The 26,096-nt window shown below is 39.9% G+C and overlaps 1 protein-coding gene across 2 annotated transcripts in view; it reads left to right on the top strand.

The window, feature by feature from the left end:
• Positions 1-4,140: 4,140 nt before the first annotated feature.
• Rbl2 (RB transcriptional corepressor like 2) overlaps positions 4,141-26,096 on the top strand; it is a 61,575-nt gene continuing 39,619 nt past the window's right edge. For both annotated transcript variants that reach the window (XM_048355594.1, XM_048355593.1), the window contains exons 1-8: positions 4,141-4,705; positions 8,669-8,799; positions 10,276-10,476; positions 14,660-14,724; positions 19,813-19,941; positions 23,279-23,439; positions 23,837-23,901; positions 25,322-25,508. In XM_048355594.1, the coding sequence (XP_048211551.1) occupies positions 4,463-4,705; positions 8,669-8,799; positions 10,276-10,476; positions 14,660-14,724; positions 19,813-19,941; positions 23,279-23,439; positions 23,837-23,901; positions 25,322-25,508 (1,182 nt within the window). In that variant the 5' untranslated portion in view covers positions 4,141-4,462. The remainder of the gene's footprint in view (positions 4,706-8,668; positions 8,800-10,275; positions 10,477-14,659; positions 14,725-19,812; positions 19,942-23,278; positions 23,440-23,836; positions 23,902-25,321; positions 25,509-26,096) is intronic.

Below are 26,096 nucleotides of genomic sequence, written 5' to 3'. Positions count from 1 at the left end.
AGGAATTGAACCCAAGGCTTCATGCATGCTAGGCAAGCACTCTACCACTAAACCACACTCCCAGCCCAGCTCATTTTTTTAAAGCATGGGAAACCTATTTACCTCTTGAATTTTCTTGCTAAGTGGTATGTGATCCTTATTTTTAAAAAACTACTCTAAATTGGCTCAAGTTTAATGAGAAGGAACTTTTTTTTTTTTTTTTTTTTTTTTGGCCAGTCCTGGGGCTTGGACTCAGGGCCTGAGCACTGTCCCTGGCTTCTTTTTGCTCAAGGCTAGCACTCTGCCACTTGAGCCACAGCGCCACTTCTGGCCATTTTCTGTATATGTGGTGCTGGGGAACTGAACCCAGGGTATAGGAGGCAAGCACTCTTGCCACTAGGCCATGTCCCCAGCTCTGAGAAGGAACATTTTTTAAAACAATAAACGCTACATACAACAGAACAGCCAATATCATACTAAATGGGGGAAAACTAAAACCATTTCCCCTAAAATCAGAAACAAGGCAAGGATGCCTATTCTCTCCACTCCTTTCAATGTAGTTCTGGAATCCTTAGCCAGAGCAATAAGGCAAGAAAAGGACATTAAAGGGATCCACAGAGGGAAAGAAGAAATTAAACTATCCCTACTTGCAGATGACATGATTTTATACCTAAATGACCCTAAAAATTCTATTCCCAAACTCCTAGAACTGATAAACCACTTCAGCAAATTAGCAGGATACATTAATCCACAAAAGTCAGTAGCCTTTTTTTTACAGCAACAATGTACAAGCAGATAGGGAAACCATGAAAACAACCCCATTTGTAATAGCTTCAAAAAGGACAAAGTATCTAGGAATTAAACTAACCAAAGATGTAACTGATCTATTTGGTGAAAACTATAAAAATCTAAAAAAAGAAATCAAAGAGGCACCACGAATGGAAACACCTTCCATGCTGATGGATAGGTAGAATCAATATTGTAAAAATGGCCATACTGCCAAAAACGATACACAAATGCAACACAATTCCCATCAAAATCCCAATGTCATTCTTTACCAAAATAGAGAAAACAATCCAAAAACTCATACGGAACAACAAAAGACCTAGAATAGCCAAAGCAAGTCTAGACAAAAAGGACAGGCAGTATCACAATAGCAGATTTCAAGCTCCACTGCAGGCTGTAATAACAAAAACAGCTTGGTACTGGCACAAAAATAGACCTGAAGATCAATGGAATAGATTTGAAGACCCAGAAATAAAACCATATCCTACAGGCATTTGATATTTGTCAGAGGAATCATAGACATACAGTGGAAAAAAACATCGCCTCTTCAACAATTGGTGTTGGGAGAACTGGGCAGCCACATACAGAAAACTCAAAGTAGATCCCAGCCTGTCACCATACACTAACATCAACTCAAAATGGATTAGAGACTTCAACATCAGACCTGAAACTCTGAAACTAATGCAGGACAGAGTAGGAGAGACACTAGAACTTATAGGCACAGGCAGGAACTTCCTGAACAGAGTCCCAGGGCACAACAGATTGGAGAGAGACTTGGCAAATGGGACTACATTGAAATAAAATATTTCTGCACAGCTAAACTACTACTACTATTAGCTACTAAACTAGAAAGACAGCCAACCATTTGGGAAAAGATATTTACCAGCAATGCATCAGACAAAGGCCTAATATCCATCATATACAGGGAGTTCAAGAAACTAATCCCTCCCAAATCTAATAAACCAATCATTAAATGGGCAAGGGAGCTAAAGAAAGACTTCACAGATGAAGAGATAAAAATGGGAAAGAAACACATGAGGAAATGCTCACCATCCCTGGCCACAAAGGAAATATAAATAAAAACAACCCTGAGATACCACCTTACCCCAGTCAGAATGACCTACAATCTGAATTCAGACAGCTACAGATGCTTGCTGGATACAGAGAAAAAGGAATGCTACTGCACTGCTGGTGGGACTGTGAACTAATATAACCACTCTGGAAAGCAGTCTGGAGATTCCTCAAAAAACTAAACATAGACACACCTTACAACCCAGCCATACCATTCCTAGGCATCTACCTTGAACAACAGGAACCAGGATATGACAATGACACTTGCACTTCCATGTTCATTGCTGTACTGTTCACAATAGCCAAGATATGGAAACAACCCAGATGCCCAACTACAGATAAATGGATCCAAACAATGTTGTACCTGTGTACAATGGAATTTTACACAGCCTTTAGAAAGGATAAAATAATGGCCTTTGCAGGGAAATGGATGGAACTGGAACAAGGTAAGCCAAGAACAGAGATACAGACAGTGCATGGTTTCCTTGATAGGTGGATGTTAGATTTAAAACACAAAGTAAACAGGACTCAGATACCAATACACAGTGAGTTCAAAAGAGTACAGTCTTGGGAGTAAAACACCAAATAGTAATACCCAAACACCTCTTCATATGTTCATAAAATAATGTGAAGACTGAAAAGAACTCCAAAGATAAGGAAACAAAGGACCTCTTCTTAATTTGTCTTATCATTTTTAGATGACGCTATATTCTTTACCTCATATATGGTGTATACACGTGTGCATCTGAGGGAAGCTAGAAGAAGGGCACGGAATCAGTGGAAAGAGGGTGAAAAAATACAGCAGAGGGGCTCAATAGCTGCACTGGGACATTGGTGAAAGTGAGCTAAGCAACTCGAGGGCCAGTGATGGGGGAGGAAATGAGAAAGAGGGAACTGTTGATACTAAGCAAACGTTAAGAAATGCACATATCACCTGATCTGGAAGAAATGGTTTTGTTGTTAATGTTTCCAGAGTTCATAAACTTTGTAGATTAGAATGATGGTGCTTATCATCTTGATGGTTAAAATGTGTTTGTGACTTTAGCTAAGTATAACTATGCTACAGTACTGTGAAATTTATGTAGTTACTTAACCTCAATGAAGAAAACTGGGGGAAAAAACACATTAAGTCTCCATCTCACTGCAGTTAGAATGGCTATAACTTTTAAAAAGATAACAGATGTTGATGAGGATGTGGAGAAAAACAATCTTAATACACTGTTGGTAAATAACTGTAGGCACGGAGTAGCATGGAGTTTCCTCAAAAGAAGCAAAAATTGGGCTAGGAACATGGCTTAGTGGTAGAGTGCTTGCCGAGCATGCGTGAAGCCCTGGTTTGATTCCTCTGTCACATAAACAATAAAAGCCAGAAGTGGTGCTGTGCCTCAAGTGGTAGAGTATTGAGTTAGCACTCTAAGAAAAAAAAAAGAGAAACTGTTAACAACAAGGCTATCAACTGATAACAGTAGAACTTGATGAATTAACACCAACAAAATTGACATAACTTGTGAATTCACTTAACTTGTGACATTATGGAAAGACACAACATGTCTATGTTTCTGACACAGATGACTCAAACAAGTAAAAAAAAAATTTTTCTTTTCTGTTACTATCCTGGGGCTTAAACTCAGGGCCTGGCCTTTGTCCCTGAGCTTTTGTGCTCAAGGTTTGAGCCACAGCTTACAAGTTGAGCCATAACTCTACTTATGACTTTTTTGTTGTCGGTTAATGGGAGGTAAGAGTCTCATGGACTTTCTTGTCCCTGCTGGCCAGAAACCATCATCCTCAAATCTCACCATCCTGAGTAACTAGGGATTACATTAGTGCCTGCATCAATTTAAAATATTCTTAAGTGAAAAAAATAAAAAAGGATTGGCAATGAAGTAGCCCAAGTTTACTTCAAATATCAAACAATCAACCAAAATAATCGAAATTTAAAATAATAAAGTTAAAACTGCTGAGTGGTTAGTAAAAACTGACAGTGTGATTATAAATTTTCCCCGTGGGAAAACAATTACTGCAATGGAAAAAATAATAATAATTTGGAATAATTTGTTGTTTTGGTTCTGGGTTTTGGAACTCAGGACCTTTGCCTTTTGCTAGCCAGACATTCTGCCACTCCAGGCACATCTCCAGTCCAGAAGGGATCTCTAAATCTGGGAAGAACTAAGAATTAGAAGCAACACGGAGTCACTGCTATGATCCTTACTTATGCATTGATTGGATAAAGGCATCCCGGTGATGAAGTTATTGAACAGCTTGGATGTCAATATTTCTTGGACCTTTTTTCCTCTTCAGAACAGTCTGGTCGGGCGGGAGATAACTTTAGAAAGTGCATATAGAGCCTTTACGTCACAGCGAAAGAAAGACGCAAGCTTTTTTTTGTTTTTTTGTTTTCTGTTTGTTTGTTTTTAAACTCACGACTTTTGACCGCTGCGCGCTCCCGGCTGGGACTACATTTCCCAGCAGGCCACGCTCCGGTCTACGGGTGCCTTCGTGACGCGGACCGCCGTTAGCGACGGCGTAGTCGCGGTGCGAGCGGCCGGCCGGCGGGCGCTTCACGGTTTGAATGGCTGAGGGCCGGGGCCCTCTGCACACTTGAGGACCGGCAGCCCAGGGCTGTGCGATGCCGTCTGGAGGGGACCAGTCGCCGCCACCGCCGCCTCCTCCTCCGGCGGCGGCAGCAGCCTCGGAGGAGGAAGAGGACGAGGACGGGGAGGCCGAGGACGCCGCGCAGCCGGCGGGCTCACCGACCCCTCAGATCCAGCAGCGGTTCGACGAGCTGTGCTGCAGCCTCAACATGGACGAGGCGGCGCGGGCCGAGGCCTGGGACAGCTACCGGAGCATGAGCGAGAGCTACACGCTGGAGGTGAGCTCGGGGTCCGGGGACGAGGCCTAGTCAGCGGGGTGCGCTGCGGAAGCGGGGACCCCGGGGAGGAGGCCGGGCGCCCCGGAGTGCGCGGCACCCGGCCGTCCGCAGCGAGCGCTGCTTCGTCGCGCCGCTCTTCCCTGTGGGGCTCGGGGTTGGGGTACGCTTGCGAGGGCGAAAAACCAAAACAGAACAAAACCAAAAGGTCCCCGGCTTCCCGGCGGCGGAGTGGACAGGTGTGCGGGTGGACGGGACGGGGCGGGGTGGACAGGTGTGCAGGGTGGACAGGGCGGGGCGGGGTGGACAGGTGTGCAGGGTGGACGGGGCGGGGCGGGGTGGACAGGTGTGCAGGGTGGACAGGGCGGGGCGGGGTGGACAGGTGTGCAGGGTGGACGGGGCGGGGCGGGGTGGACAGGTGTGCAGGGTGGACGGGGCGGGGCGAGGTGGACAGGTGTGCGATGTGGACGGGGCGGGGCTGGGCCTGGCCGCGCCGCGGGTCTCGCCGGCGCTCGGGTCTCCAGTGCGTCCCCTTCAGCTGCGGGCAACTCCGCCGGTGCCTCGGCTCGGACCTCGCCTCCCGGAGAGGAGACGCGTGGCGTTGACGGGGATGTGTAGAGTTACGTTGTGAACAGATTTGTTAGTGGAAATCAGGGTTGCAGCCGTCTCATGACCTTTGTGGTTTTGTTGTGACACTGGTTTGTTGTGTCCCTTTCTTCCCACCGGGCTTGCAGATGAGGGGGAAAATGGCCCTTCCAGCCAGTGCCTGTCAACTCCCGCAGGCACCTCCCATCCGTGGGCCAATGGGAACCGACACGGAAGTCCTCACTGTTTACCAGCGGTCTGACTGCCCTGGCGTGCGGCATTTAAACCTTTAAAGACCCATTGCTTTGATTTTTCTCAAGTACTTTTAAAACATACCTTACGGGAAGAATAGGGCAAATCGGCTCAAGATGTGAAGCCGTTAACTATAATATAGTGTTTAGGTATTTCAGCTGACTAGGTTAGTATTTTTCATTCTGTTAGTCTATTCGTATCAGTAGCTTAATAGATTTCAATTCAGTTACTGGTTCCCTCTCCCCATTGTGATAGCTACAAAATAAAGATAGTGATATGGCCTTAGGATCTTAACAGAGCCAAGTGACTTTGAACAGGATAAGCTAACATGTAGTTGTCTGCACACAAAGTTTGCTCTGACGCTGAGATTGGGAAGAGGTCCAGTTTGTTCCTCTCGGATCTCTCTGGTTTCCTTTAATCAGGCAAAGAGAAGGACCCTTTTTAGCTTGAAAAGCATTCAGTGCCTCCACACAAGCTCCCAGTTTGCCCTCAACAAGATCCTATAAATTAGTACAGTTACCATAAGGTTGGAATATTTCATCTTAGAGCTGTTTAGTATTATACAGCTAATAATACATAATAGATGGTTAGTAACTTAGTTTTGGAAATATATCTGATTGCTTGATTTTACTGATTAGTGAGACTTTAGTCTCAGCTTCTTAGCCTAGTTTTCTCAACTAATGCATGAATATTTGTTCCTTATCAAATGTTTTTCTGAGAACTTATTATTTGCCATAGTATTGTAGGTGCTAGGAACCAAAATGGAACCAAACCTGACACTCCTGCTCTGAGGAGCTTGTTAAGTGTGGCCTGGCAGTCTCCTGGAAGTGGGAGATGCAAAGTAAAGCAAACAGTATGTTTAACTTAACACTGGTAATAGGATTGTATCTTTTGAAAAATTGTATTTTCTTTCCTTTATTTTTGCAGCTTAATGCTCTCACTCCTTACAGAATGGACTCTCTAAAACTAAATAATTAACCCTTAGTGTTAAACCTGGTGTATGGCAAATTTCGACTTTTCAGCTGATTTAATTGACATTATAGGTTGTATGGCTATGAGTTTTTGTTTTTGTTTTATTTTTTTGCCAGTCGTGGGGCTTAGACTCAGAGCCTGAGCACTGTCCCTGGCTTCCTTTCTTTCTTTTTTTTTTTTTTTGGCCAGTCCTGGGCCTTGGACTCAGGGCCTGAGCACTGTCCCTGGCTTCTTCCCGCTCAAGGCTAGCACTCTGCCACTTGAGCCACAGCGCCACTTCTGGCCATTTTCTGTATATGTGGTGCTGGGGAATCGAACCTAGGGCCTCGTGTATCCGAGGCAGGCACTCTTGCCACTAGGCTATATCCCCAGCCCCGGCTTCCTTTCTTTTTGCTCAAAGCTAGCACTCTACCACTTGAGCCACAGCGCCACTTCTAGCCTTTTCTGTTTATGTGGTGCTGAGGAATCGAACCCAGGGCTTGATGCATGCAAGGTGGGCACTCTACCACTAAGCCATATTCCCAGCCCTGATTGTTATTTTTGAGGGTGATTGTTTTTAGTATTATGGACTTAACAATTTTTTAGGCTTAATATAGACCGGGTGTGTACTCTTCTGTTGTCTGCAGCCTCGTTAGCACACTGTAGCACAAATTACTTTATACATCCCTCTACCATTACATTTGTCCTGTAAGCACTATAAATTCTCTTATGTAAGACTAATTGTTTTCTCCTTTTGGGGAATGATGTAGTTGTAACTTCTCTATAACCAAAATAGACCATAATAGATTTATCTTCTTTAAACCATTTATTAAAATACAAGATAGTGTTGTGACTAACTGTATTTCCTCAGAGATTTTTTTTGATGTATAGGAACCGAGTAGTTATGAAGCTAAATTTACTGTGAGATCTCATTAATGAGGACTAAGTATGGCTTAAGTAGTAGGGCATTTGCCTAGTGATTGAGGGCTTTGAGTTCAATCCTCAGCACTGTCAAAGATCAGAACAATTAAAAACAAAAACAAAGCAAGAAGAGAAGAATATTATAAAACCATGGGCTGATGATGTAGCTGTAGTGGTAGAATGCTTGCTTAGCATGGGTAAACCTATAGATTCAAATCTTTAGCATTACATACACAAATTTATAAAATCATTTTCCAGAGGTATGTTTAATACAAACCTTCATTTTTAGTAGAAAAATACTATATAATTGGGTTTTAAGCTGATCTATGTAAAAGTGAAAAACAGACTTTCCAATTTCTATTTTTAATTTAAACCAGCATTAGATACACTATTCCCTACATTGTAGCCCAGGCTAATCTCATACAATCCTGCCTCAGCTTCCTGAGTGCTGGAATTTGTACATGTGTGCTACCATGCCCAGGCTCAAATGATCTTTTGGAAGCAATACCTTAAAACTTACTTTCTTTGAATGATACTGGTAATGCATCCATACTAGTCTATGTAATTACAAGTTTTGTGTTTATGCATGTTTTGATGAAATACAGAATGAGTGGCAAGAATGAGCTTAATTTTGCATTTGCTTCTTTTAGTGTTCTAGATTTTAAGCAAAATTTAAAAGTACTATTTCAATGTAGTCGTGAACCAAATTATATCTTAGTTGTGACATAAAACAGTATTTTGTTTTGCTAACAAATTCTGTGGGTCAGAAATTCATACAGGGTACAATGAGGATGCCATGTTTCTGCCTCGCAATTTCTGGTTCCTCACCTGGAAGACTTGAGCAGCTGGGGATTGGCATAGCTGGGGCTTTTGGGGCATCTGTGACTGACCACTCCAAAGGATCTATCTCCAACATGGTAGTTAAAGGCAGCCAGAGTTTTTAAAGGTTGGTTTAGGAACCCCAAAGGACATTTCCTGAAAAGGTCTGATGGAATCTGTGGTCATAGAATTACATAGTATCACTTCTACCTATGTTAATAGCAGAGGTGGCCACCCAGTATAAGAGGACTTGGGTCCTGCCCATGTTCAAGGTGAGGGAACACCTCCCATGGAAGAATGTCAGTGTCACATTGTATGAAGAGCACAAACGACAGGGCATCCGTAGCCCCCAAACGCATAAACACTTTCAGTTGAAAGCTAAGAATTTTTATACTGAAGCATAGAACTCCTTAGCTAAAACTCTGTTTTCTTTTACAGGGAAATGATCTTCATTGGTTAGCATGTGCCTTATATGTGGCTTGCAGAAAATCTGTTCCCACTGTAAGCAAAGGAACAGTTGAAGGAAACTATGTGTCTTTAACTAGAATCCTGCGCTGTTCAGAGCAGAGGTAACTGTTATAGTTTGAAAAATGGAGTGTGGATATGATAAAAAGCTCAAAAATCATTGTAGTGATGAGACATGTTCATTGTTTTCTAAGGATTTGTGCTTGTGGATTGCTGAGTTGAAAGCTAGGTCATGGTTTTCTTTTGCACTTGAAAGTTGGTAGTCATTATATCTTACTAATTTGATAAAAATATTTGCATTGTTGTTATTAGGCACTTATTTGGAAGAATTTAATTTTAATGGTTATGACTAACTGTATAATATTGGGATAAATTTAAATAAAGATATTGAGAAACTTTTGGAGGAACTCTGTTAAAAAGGTAAATGAAATAAGTACCAAGTAAATTCTACTATGCTTAGATGTGTACATGTAGGACTTGTGTCTTAACATATATAGAATGTGTAGTAAAATTAAGATCACATTCTCCACTTGGGGTAATCCTTAAACTCCTACATGCATGTATGAAGGTATGTTTATTGTAGCATATTTATGCTATTACAAATTAGAAACAGCCTATATACTGATTGAATAAAAAAAAACATGGTATATTAATAGGAAGGAAAGTTTTTCTCAAATCAAGGAATAAGTTAGGTCTACATGTACCAATATTAATGAACCTCAGAAACATTGTAAGTAGCAGTTTCAGAATTCTGCCTACTATATATTTTATATAAAATATGAAAACACAACATGGTTATGTGTGTGTGGTATGAGAACACAGATGGAAAGGAATCTAACTTTAGAATGGTGGTTATCTTTGGGGAGAAGAATAGAGAATGGGATTAAGGAGGAGTCCTAGTGAGAATTTTGGCTGTTTCTATAATATTTTAGTTCTTAAAAGAATTTGAAGCAAGCCTGGAAAAATGTATTCCTATGTTAATAATTGTTAGGCAGCTGGGTATGTCTATGTTGGGTCTTGTTTTGTTTCCTTTACCCCACCCCTCTGGGCTGGAGATGAGCTCAGGGCCTTGGTAGTAGGCTGGCATTCTACAACTGAGCTAATTTTGCTTTGTTTTTAAAAAAAATTCATTTTCCATGCTTACTGTTGGTGGCTCATGCCTGTAATCCTAACTACTGAGGAGGCTGAGATCTGAGGGTTGTGGTTTGAAACCAAAGTACCAATTTACACACACACACAAATCTGGAAGTGGAGTGGTTGCTCAGATGCTCAGATGCTAGCCTTGAGGAAAAGCAGCTCAGGGACAGTACCTGGCCCCTGAGTTTAAGTCCAAGGACTGACATAGACACCCACCCACCATAATAATAATAAAAAACCTCAGCTAATTTATTAACAAAAGGGAGGATTAGAGTAGTAAGGTAGTTTGTAAGAGATTCAGCTAGACAAAGATATGAGTTGTGGTTTTATATCACTGTCTAAATGTACTATTTAATGAGTTAATTTTTATTTACTTTTAATTTACATATATTGATATACTTTATGTACTGGAAAATAGTAATTTTTTTCATCTTTACTGTCAGTTTAATTGAATTTTTTAACAAGATGAAGAAGTGGGAAGACATGGCAAATCTACCCTCACATTTCAGAGAACGGACCGAGAGATTAGAAAGAAATTTTACTGTTTCTGCTGTAATTTTTAAGAAATATGAACCCATTTTTCAAGATATTTTCAGATATCCCCAAGAGGAGCAACCTCGTCATCAAAGAGGAAGAAAACAGAGGTATGTTTTGTATTTGTTACTTGAGAATAAATATTTCTGTGCTGCAGTTTTCATATCTGTTTATTTTTATAGTCTCCAAAAAGTGACATGATTTCATAAGTAATTTTTCCCCCCCAGGAGTTTTCCCTTAATAATCTCAGACCAGGCCACATATTGACCACTAAGTTTTCTACTACTGACTACACAGACTTTTACTTGATTTCTATTTCAAAATGAGTAATAAATACTCCCCCTGAAATGACATATGTATGCATTTTGATATATCACACACATACATATATATGTGTATTTATATTTATAGACACAATTGATATGTACAGTTGAGAGCAAAGAAACGGGATGGGGAAAATAAGAAAATGTAGGAATTCGTTCTTTTTGGTAGATCTGCTTTCTCTGGCTTAGTGGCTTCTATCTTTCCTTATAACTGAGGGAAATTATGGGATATAAATTTTCCTCCTTTATCATGAAAGTTTTTTTTTTATCATGAAAGTTTTTTTCATAAAGTAAGCGTGGAAATTTTTCTTGAAAGAACACAAGGAAAATTGATAAGAAAAATGTAAAAAAATATTTAAAAATTATTTGACTCAATATTAAATAATATTCGGGTTTTTGTTGTCGTTGTTTTGTTTTGTTTTGTTTTGCCAGTCCTAGGCCTTGGACTCAGGGCCTGAGCACTGTCACTGGCTTCTTTTTGCTCAAGGATAGCACTCTGCCACTGAGCCACAGTGCCACTTCGGGCCATTTTCTATATATGTGGTGCTGGGGAATCAAACCCAGGGCTTCATGTATATGAGGCAAGCACTCTCCATATTCCCAGCCCCAGTTTTTTTTTTTCTTTTAAGTATAAAAGTTTCCCAAATTGTGAATGATGTTTACAGTAAGTATAAATTTAAGAATATAAGCCTGGCTGTAATGGCTCAGTCCTGTAATCCTAACTAATTAAGAGGCTTGAGATCTGAGGATCATGGTTTGAAGACAGCCTGGGCAGGAAAGTCTGTGTGACTTTTATTCCTAATCACCCAACAAACAACCTCTCCCCCCAAAAGACTCCCAAAACTGGAAGTGGAGTTGTCAGGTTGTAGAGCATCACCCATGAGTGATAAAAGCACCCAATCCCTGAGTTCAAGCCCCAGTACATATATAATATAATATAAAATAAAGAATGATAGGTATCATATAAATATATATTCATATATCATAAAACATATATAAGCAAAACATTTATAATTTTTATAGTGTACACTGATGTGGAAGTAACCGTTTCAATTTATTTGAAGTTTCAATTTATTTGAAATCTGAGGATTTACAATTATGCATTCTAAATTTTGGACACAAGATTTGTTCTCTTTTTGTGTGTGTGTGCCAGTCCTGAGACTTGAACTCAGGGTCTGAGCTCTGTCCCTGTGCTTCTTTTGCTCAAGGCTAGCTCTCTACCACTTGAGCCACAGCACCACTCTCAACTTTTTTTGAGTAATTTTTTGGAGATAAGAGTCTTACAGACTTTCCTGCCTGGGCTTAATTCGAATTGTGTTCCTCAAATCTCAGCCTCTTGAGTAGCTAGGATTACAGGCATGAGCCACCAGCGCCCAGCTTAGTGTGATTATTTATAGAGAAACAGACTATTTTCTTTGGAAGGTCTAAAAAATGATTATATATTGTATTTGTTTTGTGTTTATTAGAACATTCTAGTAAGGAACTCTAAAATTACTTCAAAAATTAATATTTGTGGGCTGGGGATATGGCCTAGTGGCAAGAGTGCTTGCCTTGTATACATGAGGCCCTGGGTTCGATTCCCCAGCACCACATATACAGAAAATGGCCAGAAGTGGTGCTGTGGCTCAAGTGGCAGAGTGCTAGCCTTGAGCAAGAAGCAGCCAGGGACAGTGTTCAGGCCCTGAGTCCAAGCCCCAGGAATGGCCAAAAAAAAAAAAATTAATATTTGTCACTATATACCTTTTTTTTGGGGGGGGGGTGCTGGGTGTCCGTTAATCCTTATGACAACCTTATGAGGCTGAGACAAATGGGGGAAATAACCTTCTAGGAGGTTAAGTAAAAATAAGCCCCTGCAAGTTTTAAGTAATTTCACCAAATTCACACAACTGGTAATCATGGAGCTGTTATTGGAACTAAGGTAGTCCAGTTGCAGTAATTATGTGTTTGTTTCATCATGACCATATGGTGTCTCTTTCACACTATCATTTGAAAGTTTGTCTATGAGTATTTATTGATCACTTATCCACAGGAAGTACTTCTTAGGTATCATGTAGAACAACAGGTGTTTAACAACCAAAAAACCCCACAAGCTATCTTGTGAGAGCTTAGACTATAATGTGAAGAAAAGCCAGTTCTGAATTCTTTGTGAAGAATTCAGTTTGTATAGTGCAACAGAGTATATAAGCCACATGAATGCAATAGATAATGAAAATATAGGAGATGTGAAGCAAAATGAGTCTGGATGAGTCAGTCAAGTAAGGTTACATGGAATAAGCAGAGGTAGGTATTGAAGGATGGGTCAGATTTTGACAGGTGAATTTGGAGATAATAGATTCTTTTATGTAGAGGAAATAGCAAAACGTGACACAGAAGCAACAGAGCAAGGGGAAATTTTAGAACAAGTAGATTAGTCAAGTGTTTTCCAGGGTTCTTTTTTTTTTTTTTTTTTTTTTTTTGGCCAGTCCTGGGCTTGGACTCAGGGCCTGAGCACTGTCCCTGGCTTCTTTTTGCTCAAGGCTAGCACTCTGCCACTTGAGCCACAGCGCCAATTCTGGCCATTTTCTGTATATGTGGTGCTGGGGAATTGAACCCAGGGCCTCATGTATACGAGGCAAGCACCCTTGCCACTAGGCCATATCCCCAGCCCCTTTTCCAGGGTTCTTGAGTTACAATGAACTAGAATTTATAGTAGCTTAAGTGTTACAAGCTAAAAAGTAAAATTTTATCTTGAGAACAATCAAAATTACAAGTAGTTTATCATGTACTATATTAAGGAGGTGACTCTTTAAAGCAGAGCTCTGACATTTAATCTTTTCCATGGATTGGTAAATTAGGTACAGTATTATACTCAAGCAGAATTGCTTGCTCTCTCTCTTTCTCTCATTTTCTTTTTTTTTTGGCATTAAGGGATTGAACTCAGGACTAAGCACTTGCTAGACTGGTACTGTAGTAAGCCAAACCTCTGGCCCATTTTGCTCTGATAAAAGCAGGCCTGGACAGTGGTATGACTATGTATGATTCCTGCCATATCTGAGATGACCCAGATTTTTTCTGTTGAGATAAGTCTTCAGAACTTTTCATACTGGACTGGAACCACAGTTCCCCTGATCTCAACTTCCCAAAGTTTGGGGTGACAGCAGTTACTATTTGAGATGAAGGTCTTATTAACTTTGTCAAATCTCTCAATCACATCTTTTTTGAGTGGCTATGATTTCAGGGGTGAGCCATTTCACCCAGTTTAGAATAATCTTTGGATGGATGAAGGACTAGGCCCAGAGAGGGCAACTATACCTAGCTAATGATAGCTCTGGAACTGAACCCAGTGTCTTGATCTTCTCTGGGGCATTTTGCTCCTCTTGGATCTGTGTTAGCATAAGGCTGATGTAATGTAGAGACCACAGATGGCCTGTGTAAACAATGGAGGAGATGTTGGTAGAAAAACCAAGCTTAAAATGACAAACAAGTTGGCAAAATGTAGCAGATGGGCTTAATGTATGGAAGTATAAGGGATATAGGAAGGCAAGAAGTTACATTAAAAAGACCTTTTGTGATTTGACCTAGTCTGGAATGTATTTAGGAGATAGGGTTAACACTTGGTCAGAAATGGTAAGGGGGGAAATAGAGAAATATATCTAGCTGTCCATAGGGATCTTAAAGCAGGATTAGCTGTGCAAATCTCATCAAAAGAACGTTTTCATTTTATTTTCTGTCTTACATATCTTGACTTCAAGAAGTTTAAATATCCTTCAGAATTGTTTTCTTTCTGAGATGGGTTCTTGCCCTGGCTCCCTGCTGCTTGCTTCCAGTATTTGGTTGGGGCGGAATTTCTTGCACATCTCTCCCATGGAGCTGAATCTGGTATCACTCCTCTAACTGTGAGCTTTGTTTTACACCTGATGTTCAATCACTTGGGATGTCTTTTTTTGAATTCTTCGGTTTGTCTCATGATTTTTTTTTTCCTTCCCCAAAGGCGACAGCCCTGTACCGTGTCTGAAGTTTTCCATTTCTGTTGGGTGCTTTTTATATATGCAAAAGGTAAGAAAAAGTAATATTTAGATTTTAATTAGCTCATTTTACCAACTTGTAATATATATCTAGAAGAGATCCTCACTAAAATTTATCAAGGGTTTTTACCCCAGATTCTTTTCTGTTTAGTTTTGTTTTGTTTGCTGGACCTGGGGCTTAAACCCAGAGCCTGGGCACTGTTCCTCAGCTTTTGTGCTCAAAGTTGGCACTCTTCCATTTGAGCCACAGCTCCACTTGCAGCTTTTTGCCACTTGAAGCTTTTTGGTGGTTAATTGGAGGTACGAGTCTCATGAACATCCTTACCTGGGCTGGTTTCAAACTGGGATCCTCAGATCTCAATTTCCTGAGTAGCTGAGATTACAGACGTGAGCCTCTAGCACCTGGTTCTCAGATTCTTTAAGTGAAAAATCTTTTAAATTCCGTAATACCCAAATCTTCTCTTATTAAATGGGAAATCCTTTAATTTTATTCTTACTCAACGTATTAACCCAGAGCTATTCTTCTGAATAATGAACTGAATATTCTGTTAGTAAGTTGTATTTTGAGGTTTTTTTTTTAATGAGACATGTCTTATTCAAATGAGTGGGACTGACATCTCTTATTCATGAATGATTAATAGCAGCTCAGAATTATTTAAAAAAAACAAATTAAAAAAATTATTAATTGTACAAAGAGGTTACAGTTTCTTAAGTCAGATTATGAGTATGAATCTTGATTAAGGTCACTCCTTTCATTGTTCTCCCCCATTTTTCTCTCTACTGTTCCTACCTTCAAGTTACACAGTTTATTTTCTATATAATGTACATTGAACGTCATGACTACATTTGCCAACCCTTCTTCCCTTCATTCTTGTCCTTCCCGCTCCCCTCCCCTCCCCTCCCCTCCCCTCCCCGACAAAATATTTTATTCATTTTGATCAACAGTTTATTAGTTGTGTAGGAGAAATTATATCAACTGTTTATTAGTTGTGCAAAGAAATTATACCTTTGAACTCCTTCCCTAAGTATACCATTCTTTAGTTAGTTTGTATCTATATGCATAGAGCTCTGTATATGTTATCATGTATGTTTGTATTTTAGATCTAGCTTCCACATATGAAAGAAAATATGCCATTTGTCTCTATGAGCCTGAATTCACTTAACATATTTTTTTCTAGGCCCACCCATTTCCACACAAATAACATAATAGTCTTTCTAATAGATGAATAAAATTCCATTGTACATATTTACTACATTTTTTTGATCCACAACTGATACTGCTGTAGGACATCTGGGCTGTTCCCAGAACTTGGCTATCATCAATAATGCAGCATAGTGAACATGAATGTGCAGGTATCTTTACCCTGACTTGTAATATTTTGGGTATGTAATTCTATGTTTAGTTTTTGTTTGTTTTTTTATACTTATTTATTGTCAAAGTGATGTGCAGAGAGGTTACAGTTTCATACGTTAGGCCTTAGGTTCATTTCTTGTACTGTTTGTTACCTCCTCCCTCATTCCCCCTTCCCCCTCCTATGTTTAGTTTTTCGAGAAATTGCCAAACCACCTTCAAGAGTGGTTGTACTAGTTTACATTCCTACAAACAATGTAATGGTTTCTTTTACCCCACATACCTACCAGCATTTGTTATTGTCCATGTTCTCAATGCTGGCCAGTCTTACTGGGGTGAGCTGGAATCTCATTGTTATTTTGATTTACATATCCTTTATGGGCAGGAATATTGAGCATTTACTCATATGCTATTGGCCATGCTTGCTTCTTTGAGAAGTCTCTATTTAGCTCCTTTGCCCATTTATTAATCTGGTTGTTAGTTCAGGGGGGATTTCAAGTTACTTTCTATATAATCAAATGTCTCAGACACAATTTTTCTCTTTCCATTTATCATGTCTAAGATCTGCATTCACTGAAATACTCTAGTACTTTTGTCTTCAGTATTTCTCTATAGGAATAGTTCTTAGCATTCTAAAGGAAGAAAGTGTAGTTATATCAGTTACTGATTATAGCTTTGTAGTCTATAAAGCATACTTTTTTTTTTTTTGGCCAGTCCTGGGCCTTGGACTCAGGGCCTGAGCACTGTCCCTGGCTTCTTCCCGCTCAAGGCTAGCACTCTGCCACTTGAGCCACAGCACCGCTTCTGGCCGTTTTCTGTATATGTGGTGCTGGGGAATCGAACCTAGGGCCTCGTGTATCCGAGGCAGGCACTCTTGCCACTAGGCTATATCCTCTGCCCGGTAGTCTATAAAGCATACTTTTGCCACTAAAATAACGCTGTAAAATACAGAATTGAAAGCAACATGTCTAGAGCTAGAAGGAATTTTACAAGTGCAGTTGCTCCCCCTTACCTATGGCAGATACTTTGAAAAGTCCTCAGTGAATGGTCTGAACCCCGTGTGTACTGTTTTGTTTTTTTCCTGTACATGCCTATATAAAGTTTAATCTCTGTTAGACACAATAGGATATTAATAACTGATAAAATAGAAAAAAATAAAGTAATATATTGTAAGGTTATATATGATCTCTTGATCTCAAAATAACTTACTATATTCTAGATCCTAGCAACCTCAGAATACAATTTCCTCTTTATTATTAAGTATAAAACTTGTACCTTTTTAATTAAAGGAAGTACTTTAGGGCTTTTCTTTGGCATATCCAGTTTGGTAGCATGCTAAATTTGCTCTGTTGTGTGACAATTAATTGAGGGTTACTTAAATAAAAACACTATGACAGTAGATCTGATGGTCCTAAGTGACTAATGGCTGGCTGGCACATATAACATGTACTAGCCAAACAGATGATTCATATCCCAGATGAGACAGAGCCAGACAACAGAGCACTGAGAGATTACATCATAGAGTTTAAAACTTAAATGTTGTGCCAGGTACTAGTGTTTCACGAAAATCTTAGATGCTCAGGATGCTAAGAACCAAGGATCTTGGTTCAAAACTAGCCCAAGTAGACAAAGCTGAGACTCTTTAACCAGCAAAAAGCCAGAAATGGAGGTGTGGTTCAAGTGGCAGATCACCAGTCCTCAAGGAAAAGCTAGTAAGACTTTGAGGACCTGAGTTCAAGTCCCAGGACCAATACATACACACATAAAAATTTAAAAAAAAAAACCTTAAGTATTTCTGAAAATTTCCACTTATATTTTTGGACTACTGTTGATGAAAATAAACTTCAAAAAGAGAGACTGTGAAGCTGGTTGCCAATGGCTCACTCCTATAATCCTACCTACTCTGGTGGATGAGATCTGAGGATCATGGTTTGAAGCCAGTGTGGGCAGGAAAGTCTGTGAGACTCTTCAACTAACCAGCAAAAAGCTGAAAGTGGAGCTGTGGCTCAAGTCATAGAGCATTAGCCTTGAAAAAGATAAAGGACAGCCAGGCCCTGAGTTCAAGCCCACCTACCAAAAAATAGAGAGAATCATGTATAAGGGAGTATTAAGTAGAAGAGATTCTTATAATTAAATGTAGTATTTCATCTTACTCACTTGAAGATTAGCCATGTGAAATAGAAGCAGAGCTAGGATTTGAACTCATGATGATTGTAAAGGCTTCTGGCAAGGATGTGTCATGTCTTTGATTTCTAGGTATTATTTACATAGTTGGTCCTCTTTAGTTAGATGAGAGTCTTCCTTTCTCTGAGCTGTGTTTGTGATTTATTAGAAATATAAGCGGGCTGGGAATATGGCCTGATGATAGAGTGCTTGCCTCATATACATGAAGCCCTGGGTTCAATTTCTCAGTACCACATATATAGAAAAAGCCAGAAGTGGCACTGTGGGTCAAGTGGTAGAGTACTAGCCTTGAGAAAAAAGAAGCCAGGGACAGTTCTCAGGCCCTGAGTCCAAGCCCCAGGACTGGCAAAAAAAAAAAAAAAAAAAAGAAAGAAAGAAAGAAAGAAAGATAAGAAATATGAAGGGCTGGGAATGTGGCTTAGTGGTAGAGGGCTTGCCTAGCATGCATGAAGCCATGAGTTTGATTCCTAAGTACCACATAAACTGAAAAAGCCAGAAGTTGTAGAGTGCGAGCCTTGAGCTAAGGTGCAGTACCCAGGCCAAGTTCAAGCCTCAGGACTGGCAAAAAAAAGGGGGGGCAAGAAAGATGAGCTGTTGAGTTATGCTTTCTGTTACACTGACACTTTCTCTCCCTTCCTTCCCCACTTCCCTCCCCACTCTTTCCCTTTCCTCCCCTTCCCTTACCTTTTTTGGTCATGAGGATTGAAGTCAGTGTCATTTACTTACTTGATAGATCAGTGCTCTCTCACTTGAACCATGCCCCCAAGTCCCTTTGGTTTTTGTTTGTTTTTCATACCTAGTCTTGTGATTTTGCTCCAGCCTTCTCACACCACAATTCTGCTGTCTCTGCTTCCTGAAAACTGCATTTGTCAGTGTGCACCACCATGCCCAGCTTATTTTTGAGATAGTCTTGCTAACTTTTGCTTTGGCTGGTTCTGATTGTTTGGTCTTTTAAAAAGTATATGTGTGAGAAAAACAATTATATGAATCATTTTTTTAGCTATCTTTTCATGAGTATTTCCAGTAATTTTCATGGAAGAAAATGTTTTCATGTAAAATGATTTTTTACATTTTGAGATAATTTATAGAGAATTTTCAAAGATTAGGCCAATGATAATAAAGTTTAGACAGCTATTACATATTTAATGAATATATGAATTAAAGTATAGCATTTTAGTAGTTCTCATGACACTCTTAGAAATTTATTAAATGTAAGAGTAATATTTCAGGGCTGGGAATGTGGCTTAGTGATAGAGTGCTTGCAGAGCATGCATGAAGTCCTGGGTTCAATTCCTCAACACCATATAAGCAGAAAAAGCTGGAAGTGTTGCTGTGGCTCAAGTGGTAGAGTGCTAGCCTTGAGCAAAAGGAAGCCAGGGACAGTACCCAGGCCCTGAGTTCGAGCACCAGGACTGGCCCCCCCCAAAAAGTAATATTTCAAAATAAAAATTTGCCACATTTCATGCTATCATTGAGTCAACTTTGTACAGTGCTATATAATGCCATTATAACTAAGTGAAGAAATTGTTTTGAAGTCTCATAAAGTTGATGCTAATTTAATCCTTGTCTTTTATAATCTCACAGGTAATTTTCCCATGATTAGTGATGATTTGGTCAATTCCTACCATCTTCTGCTGTGTGCTTTAGACTTAGTTTATGGAAATGCCATACAGTGTTCCAATCGTAAAGAACTGGTGAACCCTAATTTTAAAGGTAGGTTTTATTTCAAAGTTTTTTTTTTAACAATTTGCATTTCTACATTATGTTTAGTCCTGGAGACTATATACATATTAAAGATTTGTCAATCTCAGAGAACTTTCATATTTGAAAACTTCTGTCATAATGTTGTCATGGCACTTAGAAATAGGAGTAAGCAGTCTACAGACAGGCAAGTATCATAAAGTTTAAGGTCTTGAATAGCACTTTTCGAAGTATGAAATAGTAAGAGAAGGATTTAGAAACACAGAGTAGCAAAGATAATGTAGTATTTTACACCACTGACAAGCTTTATACCTGATACACTAAAAAATAATTTACTGAAAGAATCTAATTTCTTTGTTGTTGTCACAGAATAAATTCTGTCCATAAAGTGAATTTTTATCTCCTAAACTGCCAGAAGTATGGTAATGAAAATTATCTCGGTAATGCATTTATAGTGTGCATGAAAGTGTATAATTTCTCTAAGGAATATATAGGTCAGAGCCAAAATTATGATTTATAAAGCAAATATTAGAAAGTATTGTAGCTGGTATTGTAGTACATAACTGTCATCCCGGCATTTGGGAGCTTGGACTACATATTGAGACCATGTTTAAAAAAAAAAACAAAAACTGTGTGTGTCTGTGTGTGTCTGCATGTGTCTATGTATGCACATGTGTATATGTGTGTATATGTGTGCGTGTGTGTGCATGCACTGGCCTGTGCTTGAACTCAGGGCCCCAGCACTGTTCTGAACTTCTTTGCTCAAGGCTGACACTTGAGCCACACTTTCTCTTCTGGCTTTTTGCTGATTAATTGGACATAAAAGTCTCTTGACTTTGTCTGGTTTTGCTTTGAATACTAATCCTCAGATCTCAGACTCCTGGGTAGCTAGGATTACAGGTGTGCACCACTGGTGACCAGCTGAAAATACTTTATAAAAAAAAAAAAAAGCTAGTATATATGCTACTTCTGTTTGAGTAATATCATGACAGAATTCTGAGTGATTGTCAGTTTTGGAGTAGTTCCAATTATTTTACAATTAAGGTAGGTATGCAAATGAATAACTCTACTAATTTACAAATGTTCAAAAAGTTTCAGATTTAGTATAGGGAGATAGCTCTAAGTGGTAGCATGTAAATATACACAAGCCTGAGTTCAGTCAGTGCTGCCAAAAAACGTTTCAGATTAGGAATGTTCATCTAGTAAAGACAATCCAAAATCCAAAAATCTCCCAAATCTGAAACACTTAGTCTCAAGCATTTTGAATGAGACAGTTTTTTCTTTCTTTCCTTTTTTTTTTTTTTTTTTTTTTGTTGCTTTTGGTGCTTGAACTCGGCCTAGGCGCTGTCCCTGAGCTCTTTTGTTCAAAGCTCACACTCTACCACTTTGAGCCACAGCTCTACTTCTTGCTTTTTGAGTAGATAATTGGAGATAAGATAAGGGATTTTTCTGCCCAGGCAGGCTTTGAACTTCGATCCTGAGATCTTAGCCTCCTGAGTAGCTAGGATTACCGGCGCCTGGCTCCTTTATTATTTCTTAACTCTCTTTTAAATCAGTTTTATTTTCTGTGTATGTGTATATGAATGCATTTGTGTATGTGCACACACATGTGCTTGAGATTGAACTCAGGATTTTGCATATCTGCCCTCGTATCTTTTTTTTTTTTTTTTTTTGCCAGTCCTGGGCCTTGGACTCAGGGCCTGAGCACTGTCCCTGGTTTCTTCCCGCTCAAGGCTAGCACTCTGCCACTTGAGCCACAGCGCCGCTTCTGGCCGTTTTCTGTATATGTGGTGCTGGGGAATCGAACCTAGGGCCTTGTGTATCCGAGGCAGGCACTCTTGCCACTAGGCCATATCCCCAGCCCATGCCCTCTTATCTTGATGGCACACCTACATCTTCTTTTTTACATTTCCATATGATTCTTTTATTTTTTCTATTTATTTAGTACTGGAACTTTTGAACTCAGGACCTCCTGTTATCTAGGCAGGCACTACACTGCCTGAGCCATGTCTAACCTTTCTTCACTTTACTTTTTAAGTAGGGTCTTGTGCTGTAATCTTTCTATCTTTAGTCTCCCACAAAGATGGGACCAAAGACTCATGCCACTCAGCACAGTGGTTCAAGGCAAGATCTTGCTAATTGTTTTCCCAGGCTGGCCTTGAGCTGTGATCCTTCCAAGTAGCTAGGATTTTTTTTTTTATAGGTATGAGTCACTATACCAATTCCTTTTATTTTTCTTAGACTCCCCACCCCCCATGCCAACTCTATGGCAAAAAATACACTATAAATTAAGTATATTTAATGTTGTAAATCAAAGTATGTAACTTGTGAGGTATGTGGGGGGGGTAGTACTGGGGTATGAACTTGGATCCTTAAACTTGGTAGCCACTCTTGCTTCTGGCTCCATGCCTCCAACCCTGATTATTGCCCATTATTTTTGAGATAGTCTCATTTCATGCCCATGGGCATATCTGGTTGGTGTACAATCGACCTTAGGCTTCCTGGCAACTAGGATAACAAGTACAAGCCACCACACCAGTTTTTCATTGAGAAAAGGGATATTGTGAACTTTTTCCTTCCCAGGCTGTCCTTGAACTGTGATCTGCCCAGTCTCAGTCTCCCAAGTACCTAGGATTACAAGGTACTGGCACCAGGTTTATGTACTATAATTTTTTAAGTGTTTTTTTGTTTGAGTATAAGGCTTACTTGTAAAGTTAAAGATGTTTTGTTTAGGATAAAATCATATATTAAGTTTTTTTGGTTTCCTCTTTTAACCACCTCCAAATAGATGACTGAACACTGAATTCTTTTTTTTTTTTTTTTTTTTTTTTGGCCAGTCCTGGGCCTTGGACTCAGGGCCTGAGCACTGTCCCTGGCTTCTTCCCGCTCAAGGCTAGCACTCTGCCACTTGAGCCACAGCGCCGCTTCTGGCCGTTTTCTGTATATGTGGTGCTGGGGAATCGAACCTAGGGCCTCGTGTATCCGAGGCAGGCACTCTTGCCACTAGGCTATATCCCCAGCCCCTGAACACTGAATTCTTAATGCTTTGAGACAGGGTCTAACTATATTAGATATATTACTAAAACTTACTTTGTCATCCAGGCTGGTCTCAAATTCATGATTCTCCTGCCTTTACCTCTTAAGTGCTGGGAATAATTAAAACTGTTGTGCTGTCATATATTTATCTCTATTTCTATAAAGCATATTTAATAGGGTAAAATTGGGCTTATAAACATTATTTCCCATAAATTCATATACCATCTAGAGTAGACTCTTATTTATATTTTAGTTTATTACATTGTGCTTATTGAAGGCTGATATCTATGTTCTGTGTTTCTGTGCATCATAGGCCTATGTGAAGATTTTCATGCTAAGGATTCTAAACCTTCCTCTGACCCACCTTGTGTCATCGAAAAACTCTGTTCATTACATGATGGCCTCGTTTTGGAAGCAAAGGGAATAAAGGAACATTTCTGGAAACCGTATATTAGGAAACTTTATGAAAAAAAGGTCTGTAAGTGACAACATGATGTTGCTTTGGAGAGACATGATTTCCTATGGTAATTTAAGTATCTCTCTCTCTTTCTCCCTCTCTCTGTCTCTGTCTATCTCTGTCTATCTCTCTCTGTCTTTCTCTGTCTCTGGTCTCTCTGTCTCTCTGTCCTGGGGCTTGAACTCAGAGCCTGGATGCCGTCTCTGAGCCTCTTTGTGCTCAAGGCTAGCACTCTACCACTGAGCTACAGCTCCACATCTGGCTTTTTCTGAGTTGTTTATTAGAGTCTCACAGACTGTCCTACCTAGGCTAGCTTTGAACTGCGAATCCTCAGATCTCAGTTTCCTGAATAGCTATGATTATAGGTATGAGCCATCAGTGCCCAGATAATTTAAGTATCTTTTTTTATCATAGCTTCTCAAGGGAAAAGAAGAAAATCTTACTGGTTTTCTGGAACCTGGAAACTTTGGAGAGAGTTTGTGAGTACTTCTATTGTACAAGTGTTTGACTATTTAAAAAATGTATGCTTGGGAAGTCTCAACTCAGTATTTTTATTGTTTGTACTCTGAAAAGGTAGAGGGTTTCATGGAAGAGAACATGTAGACCATAAAAATTTGGCCAACTACTATAAGCATGTAATATACTATAAATATACTGAAAATTGTTTGTTCCTTTTTAAAGCATCATTAGCCATGGTTTTAGACTACAGATTTTGGAAAAAAAAAAAAAAAGTACTTTTGGAGTCAGGCATAGAGGTATATGCCCATAGTCCCCACACTTTGAGAAAGGTTGAGCTCAGCAGGAAAATCATGAGTTTGAGGCCAGCCATGCTGTACTTAGGGGGAGCTTTTTTTTTTTTTTTTTTTTTGCCAGTTCTGGGCCTTGGACTCAGGGCCTGAGCACTGTTCCTGGCTTCTTTTTGCTCAAGGCTAGCACTCTGCCACTTGAGCCACACCGCCACTTCTGGCCATTTTCTGTATATGGGGTGCTGGGGAATCGAACCCTGGGCTTCATGTATCCAAGGCAAGCCACTCTTGCCACTAGGCCATATTCCCAGCCCGGGGGAGCTATTTTTTGAAAAAGGAAACAGAAAAAGAGCAAAAATCCAGCTGGACACTGGTAGCTCTCATGCCTGTAATCCTTGCTATTCAAGGGGCTGAAATCTGAGGATTGCCATTCAAAGCCAGCTTGGGCAGGATAGTGTGTGAAAATCTTTTCTCCAATTAAACCACTGAAAATCCAGAAGTGGAGCTGTGGCTCAAAGTGGTAGAGGGCTAGCCTTGAGCACAAGAACCCAGGTACAGCACCCAGACCCTGAGTTTAAGCCCAAGGACTGGTACAAAAAAAAGAAACAAAAAAAAAAAGAAAAAAAAAAAAGAAAAAAAAAAAAGAAAGCCTTCTGGAACTATGCAGGTGAAAAGTATTGAATGTACAAAAAGTGTGAACAGCCAGGGGAGAGCACCAAGCTTCTCACTAGAAGCTGCAACATCCCTACCCATTGTTAGTGTATTTCACTAGCACTGTGTGTAGCAATCTTCCCTGTTATTCAGTTTACTGAAATTTAACTTTCCAGAAATTATTAGAGGGAGTGGCTGATTCCTATAATCCTGGCCACTCAGCAGGTAGACATTAGGAGGATATGGTTCAAAGCCAGCCTATGCAGTTTAAAAGACTTCCCTCTCAACTAATAAAAGCTGTGTATGGTGAGAACCTGATTAAAGCAGCAGTAGAGTGCTTAGAAATTTGTAAGGCCCTGAATTCAAACCTCAGGAAGGCAAAACAAACAAACAAAAAAAACCCTTTTAGTAGTAAATAAACAAATGAAATAATTAAGTGGTTTGAGACATTAATGGAGATATCACTTGAGAGAAAGTATATTTTGTCTGTTTTTTCCTGTAGTAAAGCCATCAGTAAGGCCTATGAGGAGTATGTTCTTTCTGCTGGGAATTTAGATGAACGGATATTTCTTGGAGAGGATGCTGAGGAGGAAATTGGAACCCTGTCCCGGTGTCTGAACACGGGGTCAGGAGCAGAGAGTGCTGAGAGAGCTCAGGTGAAAAACATCTTGCAGCAGCACTTTGACAAGGTGAGCAGAAGCACAGGGAAATGAGCTGGGCTCAGCTCTGCTCTGCTCACACACTTTTGTGTATGTACTTTATTTGCTTGCAATGTACAAAGAGAATTACTATCTTCCTCATCAACTGAAAAGTTATCTTTTGAAAAAGTGGCACTGTGCCTCAAGTGGTAGAGCGCTAGCCTTGAGCTGAAGAGCTCAGGGACAGTGTCCAGGCCGAGTTCAAGTCCCACGATCTACCAAAAAAAAAAAAAAAAATTAGGGCTGGTAATGTGGCTTAGTGGTGGAATGCTTGCCTAGCTTGCATGAAGCCCTGGATTTGATTCTTCAGTATACATAAGCAGAAAAAGGCAGAAGTGATGCTGTGGCTCAAGTGGTAGAGTACTAGCCATGAGCACAGAGAGGCTCAGGGACAAAGCCCAGGTCCTGAATTCAAGCCCCAAGACTGGCAGAAAAAAAGTTATCTATTCATTTACTTTTTTTGTTAATGTCCACTTTGGAAGGTTTTCACTAGATCAGAAAAGAGAATTTGCTATAAATTGAAATGAATGTATCTTGTTGATAATTTTTGGGCCTATAGTCTACAACCATATGCATCAT

The sequence above is a fragment of the Perognathus longimembris genome, chromosome 10, assembly GCF_023159225.1.
Source record: "Perognathus longimembris pacificus isolate PPM17 chromosome 10, ASM2315922v1, whole genome shotgun sequence".
Lineage (NCBI taxonomy): Eukaryota > Metazoa > Chordata > Mammalia > Rodentia > Heteromyidae > Perognathus > Perognathus longimembris.
Note: the sequence above shows the minus strand (reverse complement) of the source record. Positions and strands in the feature narration are given on the sequence as shown.